The sequence below is a fragment of the Corythoichthys intestinalis genome, chromosome 16, assembly GCF_030265065.1.
Source record: "Corythoichthys intestinalis isolate RoL2023-P3 chromosome 16, ASM3026506v1, whole genome shotgun sequence".
NCBI classification, from domain to species: Eukaryota; Metazoa; Chordata; class Actinopteri; order Syngnathiformes; family Syngnathidae; genus Corythoichthys; species Corythoichthys intestinalis.
The window spans coordinates 26,934,779-26,956,892 of NC_080410.1; the positions used below are offsets into that span (position 1 = coordinate 26,934,779).

The 22,114-nt window shown below is 42.1% G+C and overlaps 1 protein-coding gene across 1 annotated transcript in view; it reads left to right on the forward strand.

Annotated features, from left to right (window-relative positions):
* Positions 1-12,893: 12,893 nt before the first annotated feature.
* syt3 (synaptotagmin III) overlaps positions 12,894-22,114 on the forward strand; it is a 29,176-nt gene continuing 19,955 nt past the window's right edge. The window contains exons 1-3 of the mRNA XM_057817483.1: positions 12,894-13,191; positions 19,209-19,327; positions 20,204-20,533. Of these exons, the coding sequence (XP_057673466.1) occupies positions 20,383-20,533 (151 nt within the window). The 5' untranslated portion in view covers positions 12,894-13,191; positions 19,209-19,327; positions 20,204-20,382. The remainder of the gene's footprint in view (positions 13,192-19,208; positions 19,328-20,203; positions 20,534-22,114) is intronic.

Genomic DNA, 22,114 nt, shown 5'->3' on the forward strand with positions numbered 1-22,114 from the left:
AAAATCGTTTTGTCAAAATTTTTAATATTGATGTCCAATTGACAACCAAACATGCGTAACGAACCGTTTTGAAACTTTGTAATATTTATTCAACATGTTAGGATGAACATTCAACCAAAGAATTATAGAATAAATAGTCTTATATTTGACAATTCAACATAAACAACAGGTATAGCCATAGGCGTTTTTTGCCTTTATACATGCTCTAGTCAAAACAGGCTATATACATCAGACCAAGCAGTGAAGAACAGTGAAAAAATATATACCATCTAACATAAAAAGTGTTTAGAGGCCATCTCTTTATGAGTTTAGGTATTGCGGCCCATCACCTGATGAAAACTATGTACACACAATCAAGTTTCTTGAACACACATTTATATACACAAATTGAGAAGACTGATTGTGGGGAAAAAAAAAATATATATATATAACATTGGGAAAAAAAGTATTTTCAAAAATATTCACAATAAACAAGTTAAATTTTTTTCAGGCATGCCACTCCTAAAAGCAGTTTCGTCCTGGAATTAGACACAGGACTACATCACACAGCCCACACTTCCATGGGGTGTCGGTCCTCTTTCCACCCTTCCATTTTCATTTCACTTTACTTTCATTGTCACTATAAATGTACATGAAAAAAAGTTAGTATTTATGAAAATAATAAAGTATAAAATAAAAATATATACAGCAATAAATAATAATGGAAATCTATATGTATGACAATAGAAAGAATACCATAGCTGAATATGTGCTACATCCCTAATCTTCATATAGAAAGAAGAGCACCACAAATTATAAATTCCTGCCTGGGATACACACAGTGAACGTACGACTTTGGTCTGATATGCACATTTTATTATTATATACACAAACACACACTTATATTGAATCAAAATTAACTTTGTCTTGCAATATCAAAAGAAACTTTCAAAAGAAACTTTTTCAGCAGAAAAAAAAAAAAAGTGAGTTGGCTTACCTCTGCTCGTCGATGGCGTCACCCACGTGTTCAAATCCGTCACTATCTTCACTCGAGGACTCTTCCGAAGAAGATGATGATGACGAATTTGGACCATCCTCTTCCTCAAGTTAATCAAAAAGCACAACTGCTTGCGCTAAATTTAGTTTTCCGTTCATTCTCAAAGTCACACAAAGTCGCTGCTCGATCCAAATGGCCGTCGCTCGCCACCTCGCTGCTTCAGAACACTCCTCCCTCTCGTTCGGTGGAACCTCGCACGGCAGTTATATTTATAAAAAAAAAAAAAAAACGCATTTTGTGCTTCCACTGTGACTTCGAAAGGGTTCGTTTGATTTGTGTTTTTTTCATGGAGCTTCCGTTTTGAAAAAGGACAAGAAATGATGGAAATATAGACATAAACAAATGATCCATGCAGCATTTTAATGTTTTTTTGAGAGGACAATAAAACTATAAAACTTAAATGACAATATCTCACGTTTTAGTTGGTCGATTGACTTCAAATAATAACGAGAGTAAACCGCAACTTCCGCACTTTAAAACGAGACCAACCAACGGCATGTGGGTGACGTAATTAAAACGTGAGGGCGCTTCAAAGACGACATGCGCTGAGGACGCGCCGGCGCGTCCTTCGACTCTCAAGGGTTAAGAGGCATTAAAAGGCCTGTTCTCAACTTCTCCCTCACTACACTTTGGCTCTCATGGAGAGCACGTTCGCTCATGTGTTCGAAATAAACGATAGCCGACGTGCAAAGTAGCAAGTGGGCTGTAAAAAAGCTTAGTGGCGTGAAAACCGCGGGAGAGCTAAGTGAAGCTAACGAACAGCTGAGCGGAGCTAAGCGATGCTAAACGGCGCTAAATGAAGCTAAGTGACTGATACTCAGTCCGTCGTCGTAGAACAGTCCATTGTAGTGCGTGAGATCTACAGCTGAGGTGGGAGAGTCTGTCCGTAGGACAACAATCAGTTGTACACTGCACAAATCTGGCCTTTATGGAAGAGTGGCAAGAAGAAAGCCATTTCTCAAAGATATCCATAAAAAGTCTCGTTTAAAGTTTGCCACAAGCCACCTGGGAGACACACCAAACATGTGGAAGAAGGTGCTCTGGTCAGATGAAACCAAAATTGAACTTTTTGGCCACAATGCAAAACGATATGTTTGGCGTAAAAGCAACACAGCTCATCACCCTGAACACACCATCCCCACTGTCAAACATGGTGGTGGCAGCATCATGGTTTGGGCCAGCTTTTCTTCAGCAGGGACAGGGAAGATGGTTAAAATTGACGGGAAGATGGATGCAGCCAAATACAGGAATATTCTGGAAGAAAACCTGTTGGTATCTGCACAAGACCTGAGACTGGGACGGAGATTTATCTTCCAACAGGACAATGATCCAAAACATAAAGCCAAATCTACAATTGAATGGTTCAAAAATAAACGTATCCAGGTGTTAGAATGGCCAAGTCAAAGTCCAGACCTGAATCCAATCGAGAATCTGTGGAAAGAGCTGAAGACTGCTGTTCACAAACACTCTCCAGCCAACCTCACTGAGCTCGAGCTGTTTTGCAAGGAAGAATGGGCAAGAATGTCAGTCTCTCGATGTGCAAAACTGATAGAAACATACCCCAAGCGACTTGCAGCTGTAATTGGAGCAAAAGGTGGCGCTACAAAGTATTAACGCAAGGGGGCCGAATAATATTGCACGCCCCACTTTTCAGTTTTTTATTTGTTAAAAAAGTTTAAATTATCCAATAAATTTTGTTCCACTTCACAATTGTGTCGCACTTGTTGTTGATTCTTGACAAAAAATTAATATTTTATATCTTTATGTTTGAAGCCTGAAATGTGGCGAAAGGTTGCAAGGTTCAAGGGGGCCGAATACTTTTGCAAGGCACTGTATAAGAGATGATTTTTCACCTTCTTTCCCCAAAGTATATTTGAAAAAACCCATGTATATAAATATTTTAGGGAGTAGTTTTTAAGCACTTCAAATGTAATAATTATGATAACTTTTAAACATGTTACTGTCCCACCGAATTGTTTTTATATAAGAATAAAGTAGAAAAATGCGTGTCTTTATAAAATTCTTCATTAGGTGAGTCCACATAAATCCGCTCAAGCTGCTCACTTACACGCAATGAGTTGACACAGCAACTGTTTAACAAGTTAAACAATGATTGACGCATGCGGTGCTTTGAAGCTTCGGCTTTCAGGCACGTGTAGCAAGATCAATCATTAATGTCTGTCAATCATCATTAACTTTAATAAGCAACTCCAGTGCACTGCCTGACCAAAAAAGAGCAACAGGAGGGAGAGTGATCGGCTCAGGACGGCTCATTTGTATTTATTTATTTAATTTTTAACTGGAAAAAAAATCCGCAATGGACTAAGGGCGCGAAGTTTGAAGCGCGAAGTAGCAAGGGACCAATGTAAAGCCATAATTGGGATTGAATTATTGATTGATATAGCTGTCATTGGATTTGACAGACAGACCTTATGCTAAACCTAACCCCAAACAAACCTGAGTTAAGAATTGTGTATGTTGCCCTCTAGTGGTGGCCGCCATTACTGGGGTGTTTAAACACCTCAGTAGCATCCCAGCAAGAGTCAATATAAACAGTAAAATTAGCTGCTGCTGACTTTGTGCTGCAGGCGGCACACCTCAGCAATGGCAGACGCAGTACTTCCGGTCGTTTTGCTCTGATTAGTCAATGCCTTAAAATCTCACCCGAGCCTTGGCCCTAACTAAGGCTAACCCCGACTCTTAAGGAAAGATGAGAATGAGGGACTCACTGGGATTTCATAGGAAGGTTTTGATGAAAAACAATGATTGATTGAAAGATTTCTTTTGTGGGTGCCTTAGTCAACGGGAGCTAATGATTTTGTAGGTTCTAGTTCACTGTCAATGGGACAGACTCCAGGGTCCAAGGGTCCAAAACCAACTTTTTGCTGAAAATTTTTTTTCACAAGGAGTGAGCAAACATTATATACAGCATATTTTCATATATGGAGCAAGTATGTTTGTCCTTGATGTGTAGCAAAAGTGTAACAGCACCAACCAATCTGTTAAGTTGGCAGATGTTGCGTACATTTTGTATGCTTTCTTTCAGTGGAAAGATGACTCTTTGTGATTTTTCCCCGAGGCGGAAACGAGTGGGGTGTAAAAAAGAAATGAAAAGTGAGCGACGGGTGACGGGGGAGTCGCGACAGACGCTCCCAGTGAAACGGAAGCGGTGGGCGAAGAGAGAGAGAGAGGAGGTTGTCACGGTAACGGGCCATCACGAACATAAAAAAGACGTATGAGAGGGACGGAGCAGAGAGTGTGAAGGGGGATCCTCTTAAGAGACAAGAAGCCTCTGGAAATTGATCGAACGTTGGCTGCCAACCCTTTCCCAGTCCAAATGGATTGGACGTCTATCGCTGTGAATGGCACTGAGTGTCGTAAGATAGTCTCAGTATCACAATACTAATTGTATCCTTATCAATCGGTAAATCGGTGCACTTCCATTCTCTAGCATGAGCATCAGCAGCTTCTCCATTTTACCTAATTACTTTTTTTTTGCCGTTTTTTGCCATTTAATTGTCCACTGGTGGAAAGTTTGTACAGGGAAGATGATGATGTGGAGTTAATAACCTTCTATTTGCTTTTCTCCCACCCAGCCAATTCTATCTTATATTAAAATAGTATAGTGGAAGTTCTCCCAGATGAGTGGAGGCCATTACGGACCAAAATTCAGCATTCCTGCCCCGATGAACAGCATGTAGGTGTCCCAATACTTTTGTCGCAATTGGTGTCCCCTTTCTCTTCATCATTACCGGAGTCCTCTTCCTCTCCTGCTGTTTGTGTTGTGTTTCTCAGTGTGTGTTTTGACACTTGGCGTAGGTCACGGTTTAGCCACAACAATTAGCAGACAATTGTGACCCAACACTGCAGGGGGACAAACACAGAGAACAAAACAAATACCAAGATGGCTAAACTCCAGTGCCTTTTTCATGCATGGCTTCTTGAGACTCTTTTGTGGGTCTTCTCATGACATAATTTTCCTCCCAAGTTTCATGTTACCCAATCCAACCAGTTTTTGGCTGCTGATCCATAAATTTAATAATGATATTGACGGGGAGCGGGGCCGATTAATAGGGGGCCTGTAGAGTTGGCGTGGCCGTCAAAGCTGAGCGAGTGGAATCACAGACAAAGAGCTTTTTTCGTTGAAAACTCTTTTGAATAAATGCTTAATTCTCTGAATTCTTTATAGATGTGGACGTAAAACAGTCTCGATTCTTGGTTAAAAGCAATCCAAAAAAGCATTTATTTTACATTAATATGTCGAAGTACGATGCTAGTCTGTCAGTCAATTTGGCAGCCGCCATATGTAAACAGAGCTTTTCCAGTGAAAATTCTTGTGAATAAATGCTTAAATCCTTGAATTCTTTATAGATATGGATGTAAAGCAGTCTCGATTCTTGGTTAAAAGCGACCAAAAAAAATGTGCAGTTACAATTTATTTTACATAAATATGTCGAAGTACAATGCTAGTCTGTCAGTCAATGTGGCAGCCGCCATATGAAAAACAGAGCTTTTCCGGTGAAAATTCATGTGAATAAATGCTTAAATCCCTCAATTCGTTATAGATATGGACGTAAAACAGTCTCGATTCTTGGTTAAAAGCAAAAAAAACGAAAAACAAAAAAACAAAAGTGCATTTTGCATTTATTTTACGTAAATATGTCGAAGTACGATGCTTGTCTGTCAGTTAATGTGGCGCCCGCCATATGTATACAGAGCTTTTCCGGTGAAAATTCTTGTGAATAAATGCTTAAATCCCTGAATTCTTTATAGATATGGATGTAAAACAGTCTTGATTCTTGGTCAAAAGCAAAAAACGTGCAGGTAGCATTTATTTTAGATAAATATTGTGACATATAATGCCAATGCATGAATGGTATGAAAAATATAATATTTACCTTGAATCCTGGAACAAATCACTCCTGAGACAATCCTTCCTGTTGGTATGCGGATACTTTTTCAACATAAATCCGGCGTTGGATCGTGGCATGTGTCGCTGCGAGCGACTGTGAATAACTGAAGCAGATTGTGGGATGGCCCCCTACTTGAAGTCGTGGCGCACTGAGGGTCGAATCTGACCCATCAATATCATTATGACGTCTATGGCTGATCTTTTTTTTAATCTGTTTGAGGGCACAACTGTGCCAAAATGGCTGCCTTGAACCAGAAACACCAACTTCCTGTTTCTTTTCAGGTATGGCTTCTGCCTACCAAATTACATTATACCAAGTCCATCTAGTTTTGCGGGCTACTTTTCTTGTTTGAAGGTGCAACGGTGCCAAAATAAGTTGTCTTATTTTTATCATTTACTTTTGTTTTAAGCATTGCTTCTTCTGACTTTTTTGATCTTCTTCTGACGGACATTCCTACCAAATTTTGTGTTACCAGGTCCAACTAGTTCTGGGGGCTGATTTTTTTTTCTGACTGAGGGTGCAACAGTGCCAAAATAGCTCTTCTGAACCAGAGAAGCTGACTTCCTCAGACTTTTTTTTTGTGGGTCTCATCATGGCAGAAATTCATGTTGCCATCAAACTGTCTTCGGGGGCCTAATTTTCCCAAAACAAAATCCGGCTGGGGTGTGACCAGAGGTGGGTAGAGTAGCCAAAAATTTGACTCAAGTAAGAGTAGCGTTACTTCAAGATAATACTACTCAAGTAAAAGTAGTCATCCAAAAAAATGTACTCGAGGACAAGTAAAAAAGTATCCAGTGAAAAGAATACTCAAGTAATGAGTAACATTGTTAGTAATTGCTTATTAGGACCCGAGCACCAACTGGTGCGAAGGCCCTAAAGTTCTGCAAAGGATTATTATTTTTTTTTTTTTCGTGGCAAATGAAAATGGCCAATTCGGAGGTCTTAACATGCTCAAAAGCTCACAAAAATTTGCACAAACATGCTGCTTCGCGAAAATTTTGATAATTTGGCAACGTTGTGAAAAAATGTCAAAAAATGGCTCAGTATGCCCCCTGGTATTTTTTTAAAAAGGGCTCTCCTTTTAGGTTTTTTCAGCGTAGAGCGATGAAATTTGGGGCGATGATACCTTGTGCAAAAATGCTTCAAAAAGTCACTTGCACCCATATTCCAAACCCAACAGGAAATCAGGTATTTTGGATTGAATGTTGAAAAACATGCCATTTTTGTCGAAAATAAGGGTGCACATTTGAGACCATTGCGCCGAAGCAGTTAGTTGGATCCTCCTCAAAATTGGTGTGACTCTTCATGAGACATATGAGATGTTATCAAATTTGTGAGTTTTCATTTTTGTTTGATTTTTTTTTTTATATTAAACAGTAGCATTTTTGTAAAAGTATTTTTATAAACTGTTGTTAAAATGATACTGTAAAATAACCCATTACATAACCACATTAATCCAAAGAGATACAAAAAAAAAAAAAAAAAAATTCCATCGAGAGAAAAAAAAATCTACAGAAATGAAGTATTAATCATCCAAAGAGCATGGGCAAGAGTGCCCTCTAGTGGAAAAAACATGTTTCTTATTATGAAAGTAAAAGGATCATATCTCTGGTTTTCCGCGATCAATCGGTGCCAAATAAAAACTGGGACATAGGTTAAAATCCGCCCTTAAATACTCAAATCCCCCCCCCCCCCTTTTTTTTTTTTTTACAGTGCTTTAAAGACGCTACGCAATTGAATAGGCTCGTGTGATCAAAGAACGGCAGGCTTGCGTCTGATTAGTTTAATGGAGTCATGTGATTATCATTGCGACGTCTCATTGGTTAAATTAGTCGAGCTACTCTTGACATCACTGGCAAAAAAAACAACAACAATATATCTTATATGTAGAAATATGAGGAAAAATACAGCGACTCTTGTGTAGCCCAAAGTCGAGGAGTAAGAGTAGCGTTTTTTCATCACAAATCTACTTGAGTAAAAGTAAGAACTATGGCTTGGTAAAACTACTCTTAGGAGTACATTTTTCTCAAAAAGTTACTCAAGTAAATGCAACGGTGTAAATGTAAGGCGTTACTACCCACTCTGGGTGCTAGCACCTACTCTGGGTGCTACCAGGTCAAATTGGTGGCCTCAGCCTTTGGTGCTGGAGACCTACGCTCGAGCACAGCCACTTCCTGTTTACAACTTGAGTGACAGGTCGTCAAGTCGGCCTGACAGCTCGTTAGGAACAGGCCGTCAGTCATCAGGAGGAAATAAATGTGAGGTGCCGCTGACATGAGCGCCAATCTCAGGGGTCTTTTTATTATGGATGCCTGCACATTCTAAGAATATAAATACAGTGGGTCAAATAAGTATTTAGTCAACCACTAATTGTGTAAGTTCTCCCACTTAAAAATATTAGAGAGGCCTGCAATTGTCAACATGGGTAAACCTCAACCATGAGAGACAGAATGTGGAAAAAAAAAAAACAGAAAATCACATTGTTTGATTTTTAAAGAATTTATTTGCAAATCATGGTGGAAAATGAGTATTTGGTCAATACCAAAAGTTCATCTCAATACTTTGTTATATATCCTTTGCCGCTGACATGAGCGCCAATCTCAGGGGTCTTTTTATTATGGATGCCTGCACATTCTAAGAATATAGATAAATACAGTGGGGCAAATAAGTATTTAGTCAACCACTAATTGTGCAAGTTCTCCCACTTGAAAATATTAGAGAGGCCTGTAATTGTCAACATGGGTAAACCTCAACCATGAGAGACAGAATGTGGGAAAAAAAAAAACAGAAAATCACATTGTTTGATTTTTAAAGAATTTATTTGCAAATCATGGTGGAAAATGAGTATTTGGTCAATACCAAAAGTTCATCTCAATACTTTGTTATATACCCTTTGTTGGCAATAACGGAGGCCAAACGTTTTCTGTAAATCTTCACAAGCTTTTCACACACTGTTGCTGGTATTTTGGCCCATTCATCCATGCAGATCTCCTCTAGAGCAGTGATGTTTTGGGGCCGTAGTTGGGCAACACGGACTTTCAACTCCCTCCACAGATTTTCTATGGGGTTGAGATCTGGAGACTGGCTAGGCCACTCCAGGACCTTGAAATGCTTCTTACCAAGCCACTCCTTTGTTGCCCAGGCTGTGTGTTTGGGATCATTGTCATGCTGAAAGACCCAGCCACGTCTCATCTTCAATGCCCTTGCTGATGGAAGGAGATTTTCACTCAAAATCTCTTGATACACGGCCCCATTCATTCTTTCCTTTACACAGATCAGTCGTCCTGGTCCCTTTACAGAAAAACAGCCCCAAAGCATGACGTTTCCACCCCCATGCTTCACAGTCGGTATGATGTTCTTCGGATGCAATTCAGTATTATTTCTCCTCCAAACACTAGAACCTGTGTTTCTACCAAAAAGTTCTATTTTGGTTTCATCTGACCATTACACATTCTCCCAGTCCTCTTCTGGATCATCCAAATGCTCTCTAGCGAACTGCAGACGGGCCTGGTCGTGTACGTTCTTCAGCAGGGGGACACGTCTGGCAGTGCAGGATTTGAGTCCCTGGAGGCGCAATGTGTTAGTGATAGTAGCCTTTGTTACTGTGGTCCCAGCTCTCTGTAGGTCATTCACTAGGTCCTCCCGTGTGGTTCGGGATTTTTGCTCCCCGTTCTTGTTATCATTTTGACGCCACGGTAGTGAGATCTCGCATGGAGCCTCAGATTGAGGGAGATTATCAGTGGTCTTGTATGTCTTCCATTTTCTAATAATTGCTCCCACAGTTGATTTTTTTTACACCAAGCATTTTACCTATTGCAGATTCAGTCTTCCCAGCCTGGTACAGGTCTACAAATTTGTCTCTGGTGTCCTTCGACAGCTCTTTGGTCTTGGCCATGGTGGAGTTTGGAGTGTGACTGACTGAGATGTGGACAGGTGTCTTTTATACCGATAACGAGTTAAACAGGTGCGATTAATACAGGTAACGAGTGGAGCCTCGTTAAACCTCTTTCACAGCCAGAAATCTTGCTTGTTTGTGGGTGACCAAATACTTATTTTCCACTCTAATTTGGAAATAAATTCTTTAAAAATCATACAATGTGATTTTCTTTTTTTTTTTTTTTTCACGTTCTGTCTCTCATCGTTGAGGTTTACCCATGTTGACAATTACAGGCCTCTCTAATCTTTTCAAGTAGGAGAACTTGCACAATTGGTGGTTGACTAAATAATTATTTGGCCCACTGTGTGTGTATATATATGTATATATATATATATATGTACACACATTTTTTTTTCTTTATCGTGTTGATGAACATCTCTAGTTTAGGTCTACATTTCAGCAACTTACGAAATCCGAGTTGTCATTTAACCATTTGGTTTTTTCAGCAGGCTGGATTGCGTGCACTAAATCACAAGCCTCCATGCCATCTCCATTGTGGCACCGCGCCCACCGCATACACGCACGGATGGAGGACGGTGGAAGCGGTCTGTCTTCAGGGGCAAACGTGCCGCTTTTCGGCGCTTATATAACGACACGGCAGGCTGGCGTCGGGCCCGGCAGACCCTAGGCGGAGGGCCCTCCCTTTGCTTGCGCTCCCTGCAGGAACGCACCCCCTCCTGCCATAGCCCCGAACCATCTAATCACTTTGTCTGATAACGCTGATGAGATTCCTCCTGATGGATGCCGTTTGTTACGGAGACGGACATCTCGCTGACATTCCAATTACATTTTCCTCAGCGCCTGATCAACAAATCAAATCGGATTCTCTCCAGGAAAGCAGACGCAACGGCGCCCGACAAGGGCGACTCCGTTTTGGGCAACAAATACGCTCCCCGGGCCTTGTTAGCCTCGGCCAGATGTTGCCGACTTACCGACAAAATGGAATCGTGGACGACCGCCTGCGTCGCTTCGTCATTGTCACGAAGAATTCCAAGTTTGTCGGCAAGGTTAACTCATTCCGGCTTGAAGGAACTGGCAGCCAATGATTGCTGTCAGTCCTCTCAGTCCAAATGGATTCAAATGGTGATATTATGACAACAATCATGTCAATTTCAGAATATCATCGGTTTCATGTCATCAATCGTGACAGAATGTGGAAAAAAAAAACAGAAAATCACACTGGTTGATTTTTAAAGAATTTATTTGCAAATCATGGTGGAAAATAAGTATTTGGTCGATATCAAAAGTTCATCTCAGTACTTTGTTATGTACCCTTTGTAGGCTAAACCGGAGGCCAAACATTTTCTGTAACTCTTCACAAGCTTTTCACACACTGTTGCGTGTATTTTGGGCTATTCCTCCATGCATATCTCCTCTAGAGCAGTGGTGTTTTGGGGCTGTCGTTGTGCAACACGAACCTTCAACTTCCTCCACAGATTTTCTATGGGGTTGAGATCTGGAGACTGGCTAGGCCACTCCAGGACCTTGAAATGCTTCTTATTAAGCCACTCCTTTGTTGCCATGGCTGTGTTTGGGATCATTGTCATGCTGAAAGACCCAGCCACGTCTCATCTACAATGCCCTTGCTGATGGAAGGAGATTTTCACTCAAAATCTCTCGATACATGGCCTCATTCATTCTTTCCATTACACAGATCAGTCGTCTTGGTCCCTTTGCAGAAAAACAGGCCCAAAACTTGATGTTTCCACCCCCATGCTTCACAGTGGGTATGGTATTCTTCGGATGCAATTCAGTATTCTTTCTCCTCCAAACACGAGAACCTGTGTTTCTACCAAAAAGTTCTATTTTGGTTTCATCTGACCATAAAACATTCTCCCAGTCCTCTTCTGGATCATCCAAATGCTCTCTAGCGAACCGCAGACGGGCCTGGACGTGTACTGGCTTCAGCAGGGGGATACGTCTGGCAGTGCAGGATTTGAGTCCCTGGCGGCGCCTTTGTTACTGTGGTCCCAGCTCTCTGTAGGTCATTCACTAGGCCCCCCAACCCCCCCCCCCCCCCCCCCCCCCGTGTGGTTCTGGGATTTTTGCTCACAGTTCTTTTTATCATTTTGACGCCACGGGATGAGATCTCTCATGGAGCCCCAGATCGAGACAGATTATCAGTGGTCTTGTATGTCTTCCATTTTCTAATAATTGCTCCAACAGTTGATTTCTTTACACCAAGCGTTTTACCTATTGCAGATTCAGTCTTCCCAGCCTGGTGTAGGTCTACAATTTTGTCTCTGGTGTCCTTTGACAGCTCTTTGGTCTTGGCCACAGTGGAGTTTGGAGTGTGACTGACTGACATTGTGGACACGTGTCTTTTATACCGATAATGAGTTAAAACAGGTGCCCTTAATACAGGTAACGAGCGGAGCCCCGTTAGACCTCGTTAGAAGAAGTTAGACCTCTCTGACAGCCAGAAATGTTGATTGTTTGTAGGTGACCAAATTCTTATTTTGCACACTAATTTGGAAATAAATTCTTTAAAAATTCCCCACATTCTGTCTCTCATAGGTGAGGTTTACCCATGTTGACAATTACAGGCCTCTCTAATCTTTTCAAGTAGGAAAACTTGCACAATTGGTGGTTTACTAAATACTTATTTGCCCCACTGTATGTCAGTACCAAAACATAAGACATTTTGCAATAATTGCTGTATCATGATATCAGTTGCGATGAATCGCGATATTACGCAGACGTTTTTACAAATATCATGATACTATCAATATCACGCTACTTGCAGTAACATGATACCACAAGCGATTAATGGTGATATCACACCACCATCACACATCTCCCGGGAACCATCAGGCAGCGGCAGCACTATCGGTACTATCATTACGACCTCATCACAGCTGGAATAGCACAGATACCATGCTTTACGTAGGTGCCACACACACGCACACACACCACACGTCCCCTCTAGGCTGAGAGGGGCCATTACCCTCCACACACGCACACACACACACAGAAACACCTCCCATACATCAGTGTGTCTTTAGTAGAGGAGAGAGAGAGAGCAAGCGTGAGAGAGAGGCAGGGAATTAGTATTCCGAGCACAGGGCGGGAAGCTGAGAGCGAGCATCCAGCTAGGAAGGAGGAGGAGGAGGCTTAGGAATATTAGAGCGAACAGGAGGGCTGCCATCATTTGCTCTATTTCGCTTCTTCCACGCCAGATTGTCCCGGCTCCTGTGCATATGTGAGTGAGAGAACGAGAAGGGGGACAAAACACCAGGAATGCTCCTTTCCTCTCGGTCAGGCATTTTACCTGACGTGACGGCGGCGAGCGACGACGTTTCACGGTAGGCGCGCGCACACGCACGCATACATAGGGTGACGCGCGCGCATCAATGGTTCATGACGGCATTCATGTATCGCAAGTACAAACACGCTCCAACTTTTGTCCATTGCTCATGTATTGCATTGTTTTTGAAAGGCCAAAAACAGTGATTCTAGGAGGATGCGCGTGCTCGCATATCAACCTGCCTTCTGCCTGCGCGTGCCCGCCAATAGTCTCTTCTCCACTGCTTGCAGCTCCCGTGGGGCCACGCCCCTTTACCTTGACCACCGAATGATTCATGCAAATAGCATGGAGCGCGTGCATGAGGCTGAAAAAAAGATTTCTGATCCAGCAGAATGTGGCAGCCTTTGTGTAATGTGTAACTCCTAACAAAGAGATACAGTATGTCTTAAGGCACAGCTCTTATTACCATCCTAAAACGTGTCGTAAACCAGGAGGTAGAAGTCGTGACCTTTACTGTGCGTCCCGTCTGTCCGGGTGTAAAATGGGCCTGTTTGTGAAGCAAAAAAGCCAGGGGGAAGGCGGGCCAGACAGAAGCAATCGAAAGCAGAAGCATCCCATTAGATAGAAGCGATGGATTAGCCCGCCTGGGCGCTGATAAATGGGCCGACGTTCACTGGTTAAATCGCCCCGAGTGCTCAGCGCTTTCAAACAAAGAGCTGTATGATGTCGCTTGTCAACAAAAAAGCTGAATGCTATATCTTTGTCATCAATAGGCCTTCAAGGTGATTCAAGGCGGATCATATTGATCTGTAACATTCGTTGCTGGAACAATAACAACATGTTTTATTCAGTGTGCACGCCACTGCTGCTTTGTTTGGGTTAATGATGCCGCCTTGCCATAATAACAAGCGCTGTCGGAATATCATTATTCCTGTCGTTCTCAAGCCCTCGTGAAGTTAAAGGAGAGCGGTCCGCCCTGAAGATTTTTTTCTTGGCTTTGAAATAGAAACCCTTCCTTTTTTTTTTTTTTTTTTCTGTTTAATCCCAATCATCCATGTGTTCAATCATGGCATTCAAGGGCATAGGGGTTTGGTCTCAAAATTGGTAGGGGTTTGGTCTCAAAATTGGTAGAGATGATATAACATCATCTAATGCATGTCCACTTTTTGCTGTGGACGGGACATTAATAAGACCAGATTGGGTGATTGGGGGTCAGTGCTACATTTCTCACGAATATGAACCTAATTAATTGATAGGCTAAATGCAAAATAAATCTGTACTTACTTACACTAAATTTCATGTGTATTGATTGGTTCAGGTGATACACCGTTCAATTCAAACTTTTGTTTTCAAAACTACTAAAGAAACATTTTTGAAAACTTCCAGAATAAATGTCTGGATTTTATTAGCTAATTTAAATTGAAATATTTGAAAATACTGTAACTTATATTTTTCTGGTTCTATTGTTTCCAGCAGAGTTCGCTACATTTCTCACTGTTTAATTAACATTAACAGCATAAAACACATACAGGAGGACACTGGTCTCTAAGCAAATTCATAAAATTTGATGTTATGCTAACTCTGATGCAGGTCTGACTTTCAGTAGCAAAATTAGTGGCGTGTTCCCCACTTCCACAACATTGACGTTTTTTGACATTGCTTACAGTGACTGCTGCTGGCCGAAAAAAACTTCTAATATCCCTCCTCTGTGGAGGAGGTGGCATGTTGTCGACATGTAATTCTGTCGGGGGGGGTGTGATTGTGCATGTGGTGGTGGGGGGTCATCAGCCAATCAAACCTACATTTGAGGGAGAAAAAAATTGGACCGGTGTTCTGCCAAAATATCCTACATCGGCGAAACGTGCTACATTAGTCGAATTTGACACCTAAAGTACTACCGTGCGCTCTAAACTTGTTTTGTTTAGATGCATACAGGAATAATGTACTAAAAAATGCCTGCAGAAAATACTTAAATGTAGTTATATCAAATGAGGACGGTTTAAATACGCTACGTGACTAATGTGGTCAACTGCTTCAACGCTAACACAAAAAAACACAATTGTTAAAAGTATGAGAGGGTAATACATGCAAAAAGTATCTTTGAGGCAGTGAAAAGGTTCTAAATGACTAAATAAAAACAAAAATAGTGAGGACTTTCGCCTTTCGCCCTCTGAGTATCCCACGCAGCCATTCGCGTGACCCGGAGAAAACGATTCCATAATATTGTCCCTCTGGAAATAATCTCGTAAGAATCTTTTGATTGTTTTAGGATTTCTATTGTCACTCAGCGAACGGATCCTCCAAAAATAAATGCTGTGCTTGGGTTGCCTTTCATTGTAATCTTTGTGTCAGGGAATTCCATCGTCCTTGTTGTCCTGCCTGTCACCGGTTCGCTCAATCCCAAATCCAGTCACAGTGTAAAAAGAGATTATTTTATTTTGTCGCTTTTAAACATAGGGTTGGGATTTTGGGCAGGGGGTTAATCTCTTTCTGGATATCAGAGCAAAGGAATTCCATCTTTTCTTTTCCACAACATTCCCAAATTTATCCTAGGTGTAAAAAGATATTCCAAAATCTTGTCACTCTGGAAATAATCCTTGATAAATCTGCTGATGGGTGGAGATGTAATAAATGTCTTCAATCTGAGAGATAATCCCCAATAAATGTTTCACATGGGTTGGTTTTTGTTTCGTCATTGCATTCCCTCCTGTCAGCCAAACACTTAAACCAGTCATTGCTAAATCCTATTTTGGAGAGTCCACAATCTCGCCACTCCAGATATAATCCCTTTTAAATCATCTGATGGGGTTGGGATTTGTCTGGAAGAAGGGAAATCCAACATCGTGATTTTTCCTTTCCTCTCCGTCATTCCCCAACGGAACCAAGGTGTGTTTACCTTACCCCATTCACTGCCATCAAATGTGAGATGGGTCAAATCCTTTTGGGTGAATGGCCACTGCTAACCTTCCTAGATTGGACGTCTAGCCCTATGGACATGGTCGCCCTGTTAGTTAGAGATGTTTGCCGATTGGTCTGGAGAGGTAATTCAGTTATCAAATACTAAACAAGGGCTAAACAACTGGGCCACAGAGTATACTGCTTCCGGAAGCAAAGCATTTCGATGACGACAGGATAAGGGAGCCTTTTTTTCATGTACGTGCGGCAACACAAAACCACCCGCGGACGCTCCATTGACTGGCGCGTCTCTTGCCATCGATCCCCTCAGCGGGCCGCCTGGTTGCGACCATGCCGCCAGACAAGGTCGACGTGTCGTTACGCCGCACAAAAGGGAAATCACTGGCAACAACAGCTGCTCTTGTTGCGAGGTTGGAAAGGACGGCGGCAAAAGCTGAAAGTTCAGCCGTCGACCTCCAATGAATCATTAACGCGTGTCGGCTCTTATTTTTAACGACTGTGTCCCGTCATTACTCGGCCAAATCGGGATGCCGTAAAGCTGACGAGCTGTTTATGTTGCATCATTCCGAGCACTGAAATGGAATTCCCACAACACAGGTGGGCGGAGAAGCCCATGAAAGCTGCTTATCTGTTGGCTTGAAAATGCACAGAATCATACTACAGATTTCAGTGGAAGAGATCTATTACTGCACTATACATCAATACCGCAACCACAACCAATAACTCAATAAGAGAATGCTAAGAATCACGGGCTGGTACCTGGTTTTATGGTAAAGAACAAATAGTGGACTACACTCTAGTACAGTCCCTAGTAGAATTCCCTGATAGGAATTTCCTAGTGTTGTGCTAAAGAGCACTATATCCTAGACCAAGACTTTCCTGAGACTAGAACTCAGTGGGACCATGACAAGACCAAGATGTTTGGGATTTAAGAACAAGATATCGGGACCCTCAAAATGTGATCTCTAGACCAAGATGAGTCTTGAGTGATACAATGCTATAAGGTCCTAGTGCATCTCAATAGAAATTCCCACTTGAAATTCCAAGTACGTACAGCATCACATGAACTTACTCATCCCCCACCCTAATATGAAACAATATTACTTCAAAAATGTGGGCAACACAATATCGGAACCACACTGTACTAGTATGGGAGAACTAAATTTTACTGCACTGTGATTTCATAACCTAATACTAAAAAGTGGGATGGTATGGATTATACAGGAAGATAGTAACTCCCACGAATTGCTTGCCATTTGGCAATCTTCATAATGTCTTGACGAGACATTGTAGAAGTTGTCGTACATGCGCTTCGTTGATACTCTCGTCGGCTTGGTCCATTTTTGCGTGTGGAAAAATCATGTTTGACATTGTCGGTGATTTCACCTTGAACCGAAAACAACAGTCTGAGCAGAACAAACATAGTCCATTTCCATTTGACGCGACGCGAAGTCAGAAAAATGAGAGGGCGCCAGACGGGCTACGGCGGAGGGTCGTAAATCGGGTCTTCCTTGACGGCGCAGGTCTGACGCGGAAGCATAACTCGGCCTTAAGACATCATGGTTTAAAAATCATGCATGGCATGGAAGGTTCCCTGCTTAAACCAGCACATTTCCAGGCCTGTTTTAAGTTTGCCAATGACCATTTGGATGATCCAGAGGAGTCATGGGAGAAAGTCATGTGGTCAAATGAGATCAAAATAGAACTTTTTGGTCTTAGTGTTTGAAGGAAGAAGAATGATGAGTACCATCCCTATTGTGAAGCATGGGGGTGGTAGTATGATGCTTTAGGGGTGTTTTTCTGCACATGGGACTGGATGACTGCCCTGTGTTTAGGTGAGGATGACCAAAGCAATGTATTGTGAGATTTGGGGGAATAACCTCCTTCCCTCAGTTAGAGCATTGAAAATGGGTCGTGGCTTGGTCTTCCAACATGGTAATGGCCCGAAGCAGACAGCCAGGATAACCAACGAGTGGCTTTGTAAAAAGCACATCAAGGTTCTGGAGGGGAGTAGCCAGTCTCCAGACCTAAACCCAATAGAAAATCTTTAGAGGAAGCTCAAACTCCTTGTTTCTTAGTGACAGTCCAGAATTCTAGAGAAGATCTGTGTGGAGCAGTAGTGCAAAATCCCTGCTGCAATGTGTTCAAAACTGGTAAAAAGATACAGGAAACATTTGAACTCTGCAATCTAAACAAAGGCTACTGTACCAAATGTTGACATTGATTTTCTCAGGTGTTCAAATACTTATTTGCAGCTGAATAAAACAAATAGTTAAAAAAAACATACAGTGTGATTTCTGGATTTTTTTTTTAGATTGTCTCTCACAGTGGACAAGCACCTACCATGAAATTTTCCAACCTACCAATCATTTCCAAGTGGGAGAACTTGCAAAATCACAGGGTGTTCAAATACTAATTTTCCTCACTGTATTTTCCATCTGATGACATTCGGGTGAAAAATGCGTTCTCAAGTGAACAGCAGTGACCCGAGTGTGGAAACAGGACGTCAGTAAATGTAAACAATGTTTGTGCCGCCCCCGCCGCCCCCCGCCTTCCACCCCCGGGCTGGCATTTCTTCGCCGCCAGACAGCCATTGCTCATATTGAGGCGTCCTCGTTTAAAAGTCACTCAGACAGATTTACTGAGGCGGGGCTCCGTGTTAGCAATAGTGGATGCGGACACTGCTTTTTTGCTGTTGTTACACCAATTTTGGAATCCACAGCATGCTGTGGCGGCCAGATAAATAGACTTGAGTGCTTCTCCCTTAAATAGACGGCCGATCCTGATGTGACAGTCACTCAAAGCCAGCAGTACCGTTTCTCGATGGATTGATTAACGAATTGAGGAGCGCTCTGCTGGTCAGCCGCTACTCAAAAAGATCGACATCTCCCTGGACGACATCTGGCGACCCATCGATCGATGGTCCTGGTTCGCGTCGATGCACTCGGAGAAGTCGGTCCTCAAGCTGACCTCCTACCGCTCTTTTGCCTGTGATTGATTCTTCCCCACCGCCATATTGGACACTACATTGACTGCGATAGACGATCGCTGCCAGCCCCCACTCCCATATCCTAATGCATTGGATATCAATGGCATCCGATGAGTAGGCCATTCACTGTTTTAGAGATTGATTGGTTTATTCCATTTTTTTGCTTTCAGGGGATGTCAAGAAAGAATCCTTCCAGGAAGTCAGTGCTGATTGGCTGAAAGTTTTCGGCCTGAAGACTAAAAAGCAAGCTACTTGTTTTGCTCTTTACGGACGTGACAACATGCTAAAGGTTAGACACTCACTCCAGGCATTCATACACACGGGCAAACAAACACACTCACATGAGGATAAGGACTAAACATAAAAAGTCTTGCTTCTATCAATTGGACCCATAACAAAAAAACAAAAAACAATCAAACCTCATTCCAGGAAAAAATCCTTAAAAGAATCCACATAGAACTTCTCACAAGAACCAATAATACAACATCTCTCCCAATAGAAAGTGCCAGTAGAATTATCCTGATAGACCTTCTAAATAAAGTAGAACTCTTTGTTGAAGACTCTGAACACGACTTGTTTTTGCTCTCGTTATAAAACACCATTAGAAGTACAAGTTCCAAGAACACCATGACAGTCAAACCTACAAGTAGATGAGTAGAACATTTTTTGTACAGTATTCGAATGGAATAACCTAATAAAAGCATCCAAAAACAATATTTTTTGTAGAACTTTCAGGTACAACATTCCAGGATAACTTCCTAATAGAAAAACCTAGCACCAAATTTCAATACTTTCTACCATGCATTCTTAGTACAACATTCTTAAAAGAACTTTCAAAAGGACATCTTAATAGATTCTATTTTCTTAGTAGAACTTCCCTGTAAAGTATTGCAGCAGGATTTGACAATGCATAATCGAACGATTTGGTAAAATCCCTAAGTATATCATCCAAGATGAAGCATCTCAGTTCATTTTTTTGCCATAAAACTCAAGTCCAGCATCCCAAAGAATATCCTAGTGGAAACTCCACGTAAAGCATTCCAGTAACATTTCTTAATAAGGCATCTGATAGAGATAGACAGTCCAGCAGTACAGTACATCTCCCAGTAGAATTTTCTGTACGACATCCCAGAAGACATACTTTATTGTCAATTTGTCTTTCTAGCGAAAGTGAGTCGAGGGCGTCCGTCAGTCCTTCATGGGCCTGTCATTCCAGTCTGCGTGATCCGGCCCCGAAGTTCCCGGGCCGAACCCCTTTTCTCCTCAACTTCCGGACAAGGGGGGGGCAGGCGGCAGGCGCCGCGATTGGCCGAGTGCGGGCAAGAGTGCGATGCGGATTGGAGGATGTCGGGCGACTGGGATGAAGACCTGTGCAAGAAGGCGCTGATGCTGGTGGAGGAGCTTTGTTTCAACTCCCCACGTGGGTACAGCCAGAGTGAACTCTGCCAGGAGTTTAGCTACCTGCTCAGGGGGCGCAACAGACAGTTGGATGCAGGTGAGGAACGTCGAGCAAACCATACAAAAGTCAACTAGACTGTATATCTCCATTGGAACTCGCCAAACTGATATGAAGAACAGTTAAAAACTGGGATGCTGATTTATTCGCATTCTTGATCATGAATAAATTCATTGGCTGTCTTTGCTGGCGATTGGTGCCGAATTCATTTGAATTACGAGGTCACGCAGTGAGTGCTCGAATGACAGAAATTCATAGTCCACCCCACCACCTAGTTCAAGATCGAGATAAGACCATGACTTTTGGGAGTCGACACTTGGATTTTAATGGACAAGTACAACTCATGTCATCAAAAATATATGGCGGAAAACACTCAGGTTACTTAAAGTTCCGCTCTGAGACCCCAATTTGGCCAACTTTCAAAATTGTCCAATATGCACGCGTGATATATCATTGGAAAGCTTAAAATCTCAATTTTCTCGGGGAAGAAAAATTTTGAACAGGAGGGCATTTCCCCCCCCCAAAAAATGTTTTTTAAACAACAAAACTCTATCTGGAGGTGAGAGCCCGCGAGAGCAGAATTACAGAAGCCATGACTTTAACGAGATATTATCGCATACTTACCTTGTTTTGATCCAAAAACTCCATGTAGCATGTATCACTGAGTGCCAAGACACAACTGTGAATGGCCAAGGCTGGATTTTGGGGGGATTTTATGGGTGAAACATGGTAATATAACAAGGGTCGCGATGCAGAAATCGCAGACAGCAAGGAGTGGTTGAGATGTTCTTTTTCATATACAGTGCTGCTCAAAAGTTTGTGAACCCCCTCAACATTTTGGAATTTTCTATTATTTCAACCTGATTTCCTAATCAATCAATTCAGTAGTTTTTTTTTTGTTTTTTTAACAGTTGTGTTGTCGAGACTAAATTAAAAAGAGTTTTCATCAACTGATGTAGGTGCAAAATTGAACTGTTTGGTCACAACCAAAACCGCCATGTCTGGCGAAAAGTCAACACTGCATACCACCAAAAGAACCTTCTCCCAACAGTGAAGCATGGAGGTGGGAATGTCAAGATCTGGGCTTGCTTTTCATCCTCAGGACCTGGACAACTCCACATAGTCCAGGGAATCATGAATTCTGAGGAATATTGTCAAATCCTAGAACATAACCTGACGCCATCTGTTTTGAAGTTAAAGCTTGGCAGAAGGTGGATCATGCAACATGATAATGATCCAAAGCATTCCAGCAATACAACCAAGGAATGGCTGAAAAAGAAGAAGATTCGTGTTCTGGACTGGCCCAGTCAAAGTCCTGACCTAAATCCCATTGAAATGCTGTGGCGGGACCTGAAGCGAGCAGTTCATGCCAGACGCCCATCAAACCTCTCTCAACTGACTGCGTTCTGCAAGGAAGAATGGGCAAAAATCCCCCAAAGTAGATGTGAGAGGCTGATTAGTCACTACAGAAACCGTTTGGTTGAGGTAATCTCTGCAAAAGGAGGCGCAATATCCTATTAACTGAAGGGGTTCACATACTTTTGCACACATGATATCTGAGTTTTTCTTAAATCAACCACTTTTGTTAAATAAAGAATGACAATATAACTATTTCTTTTG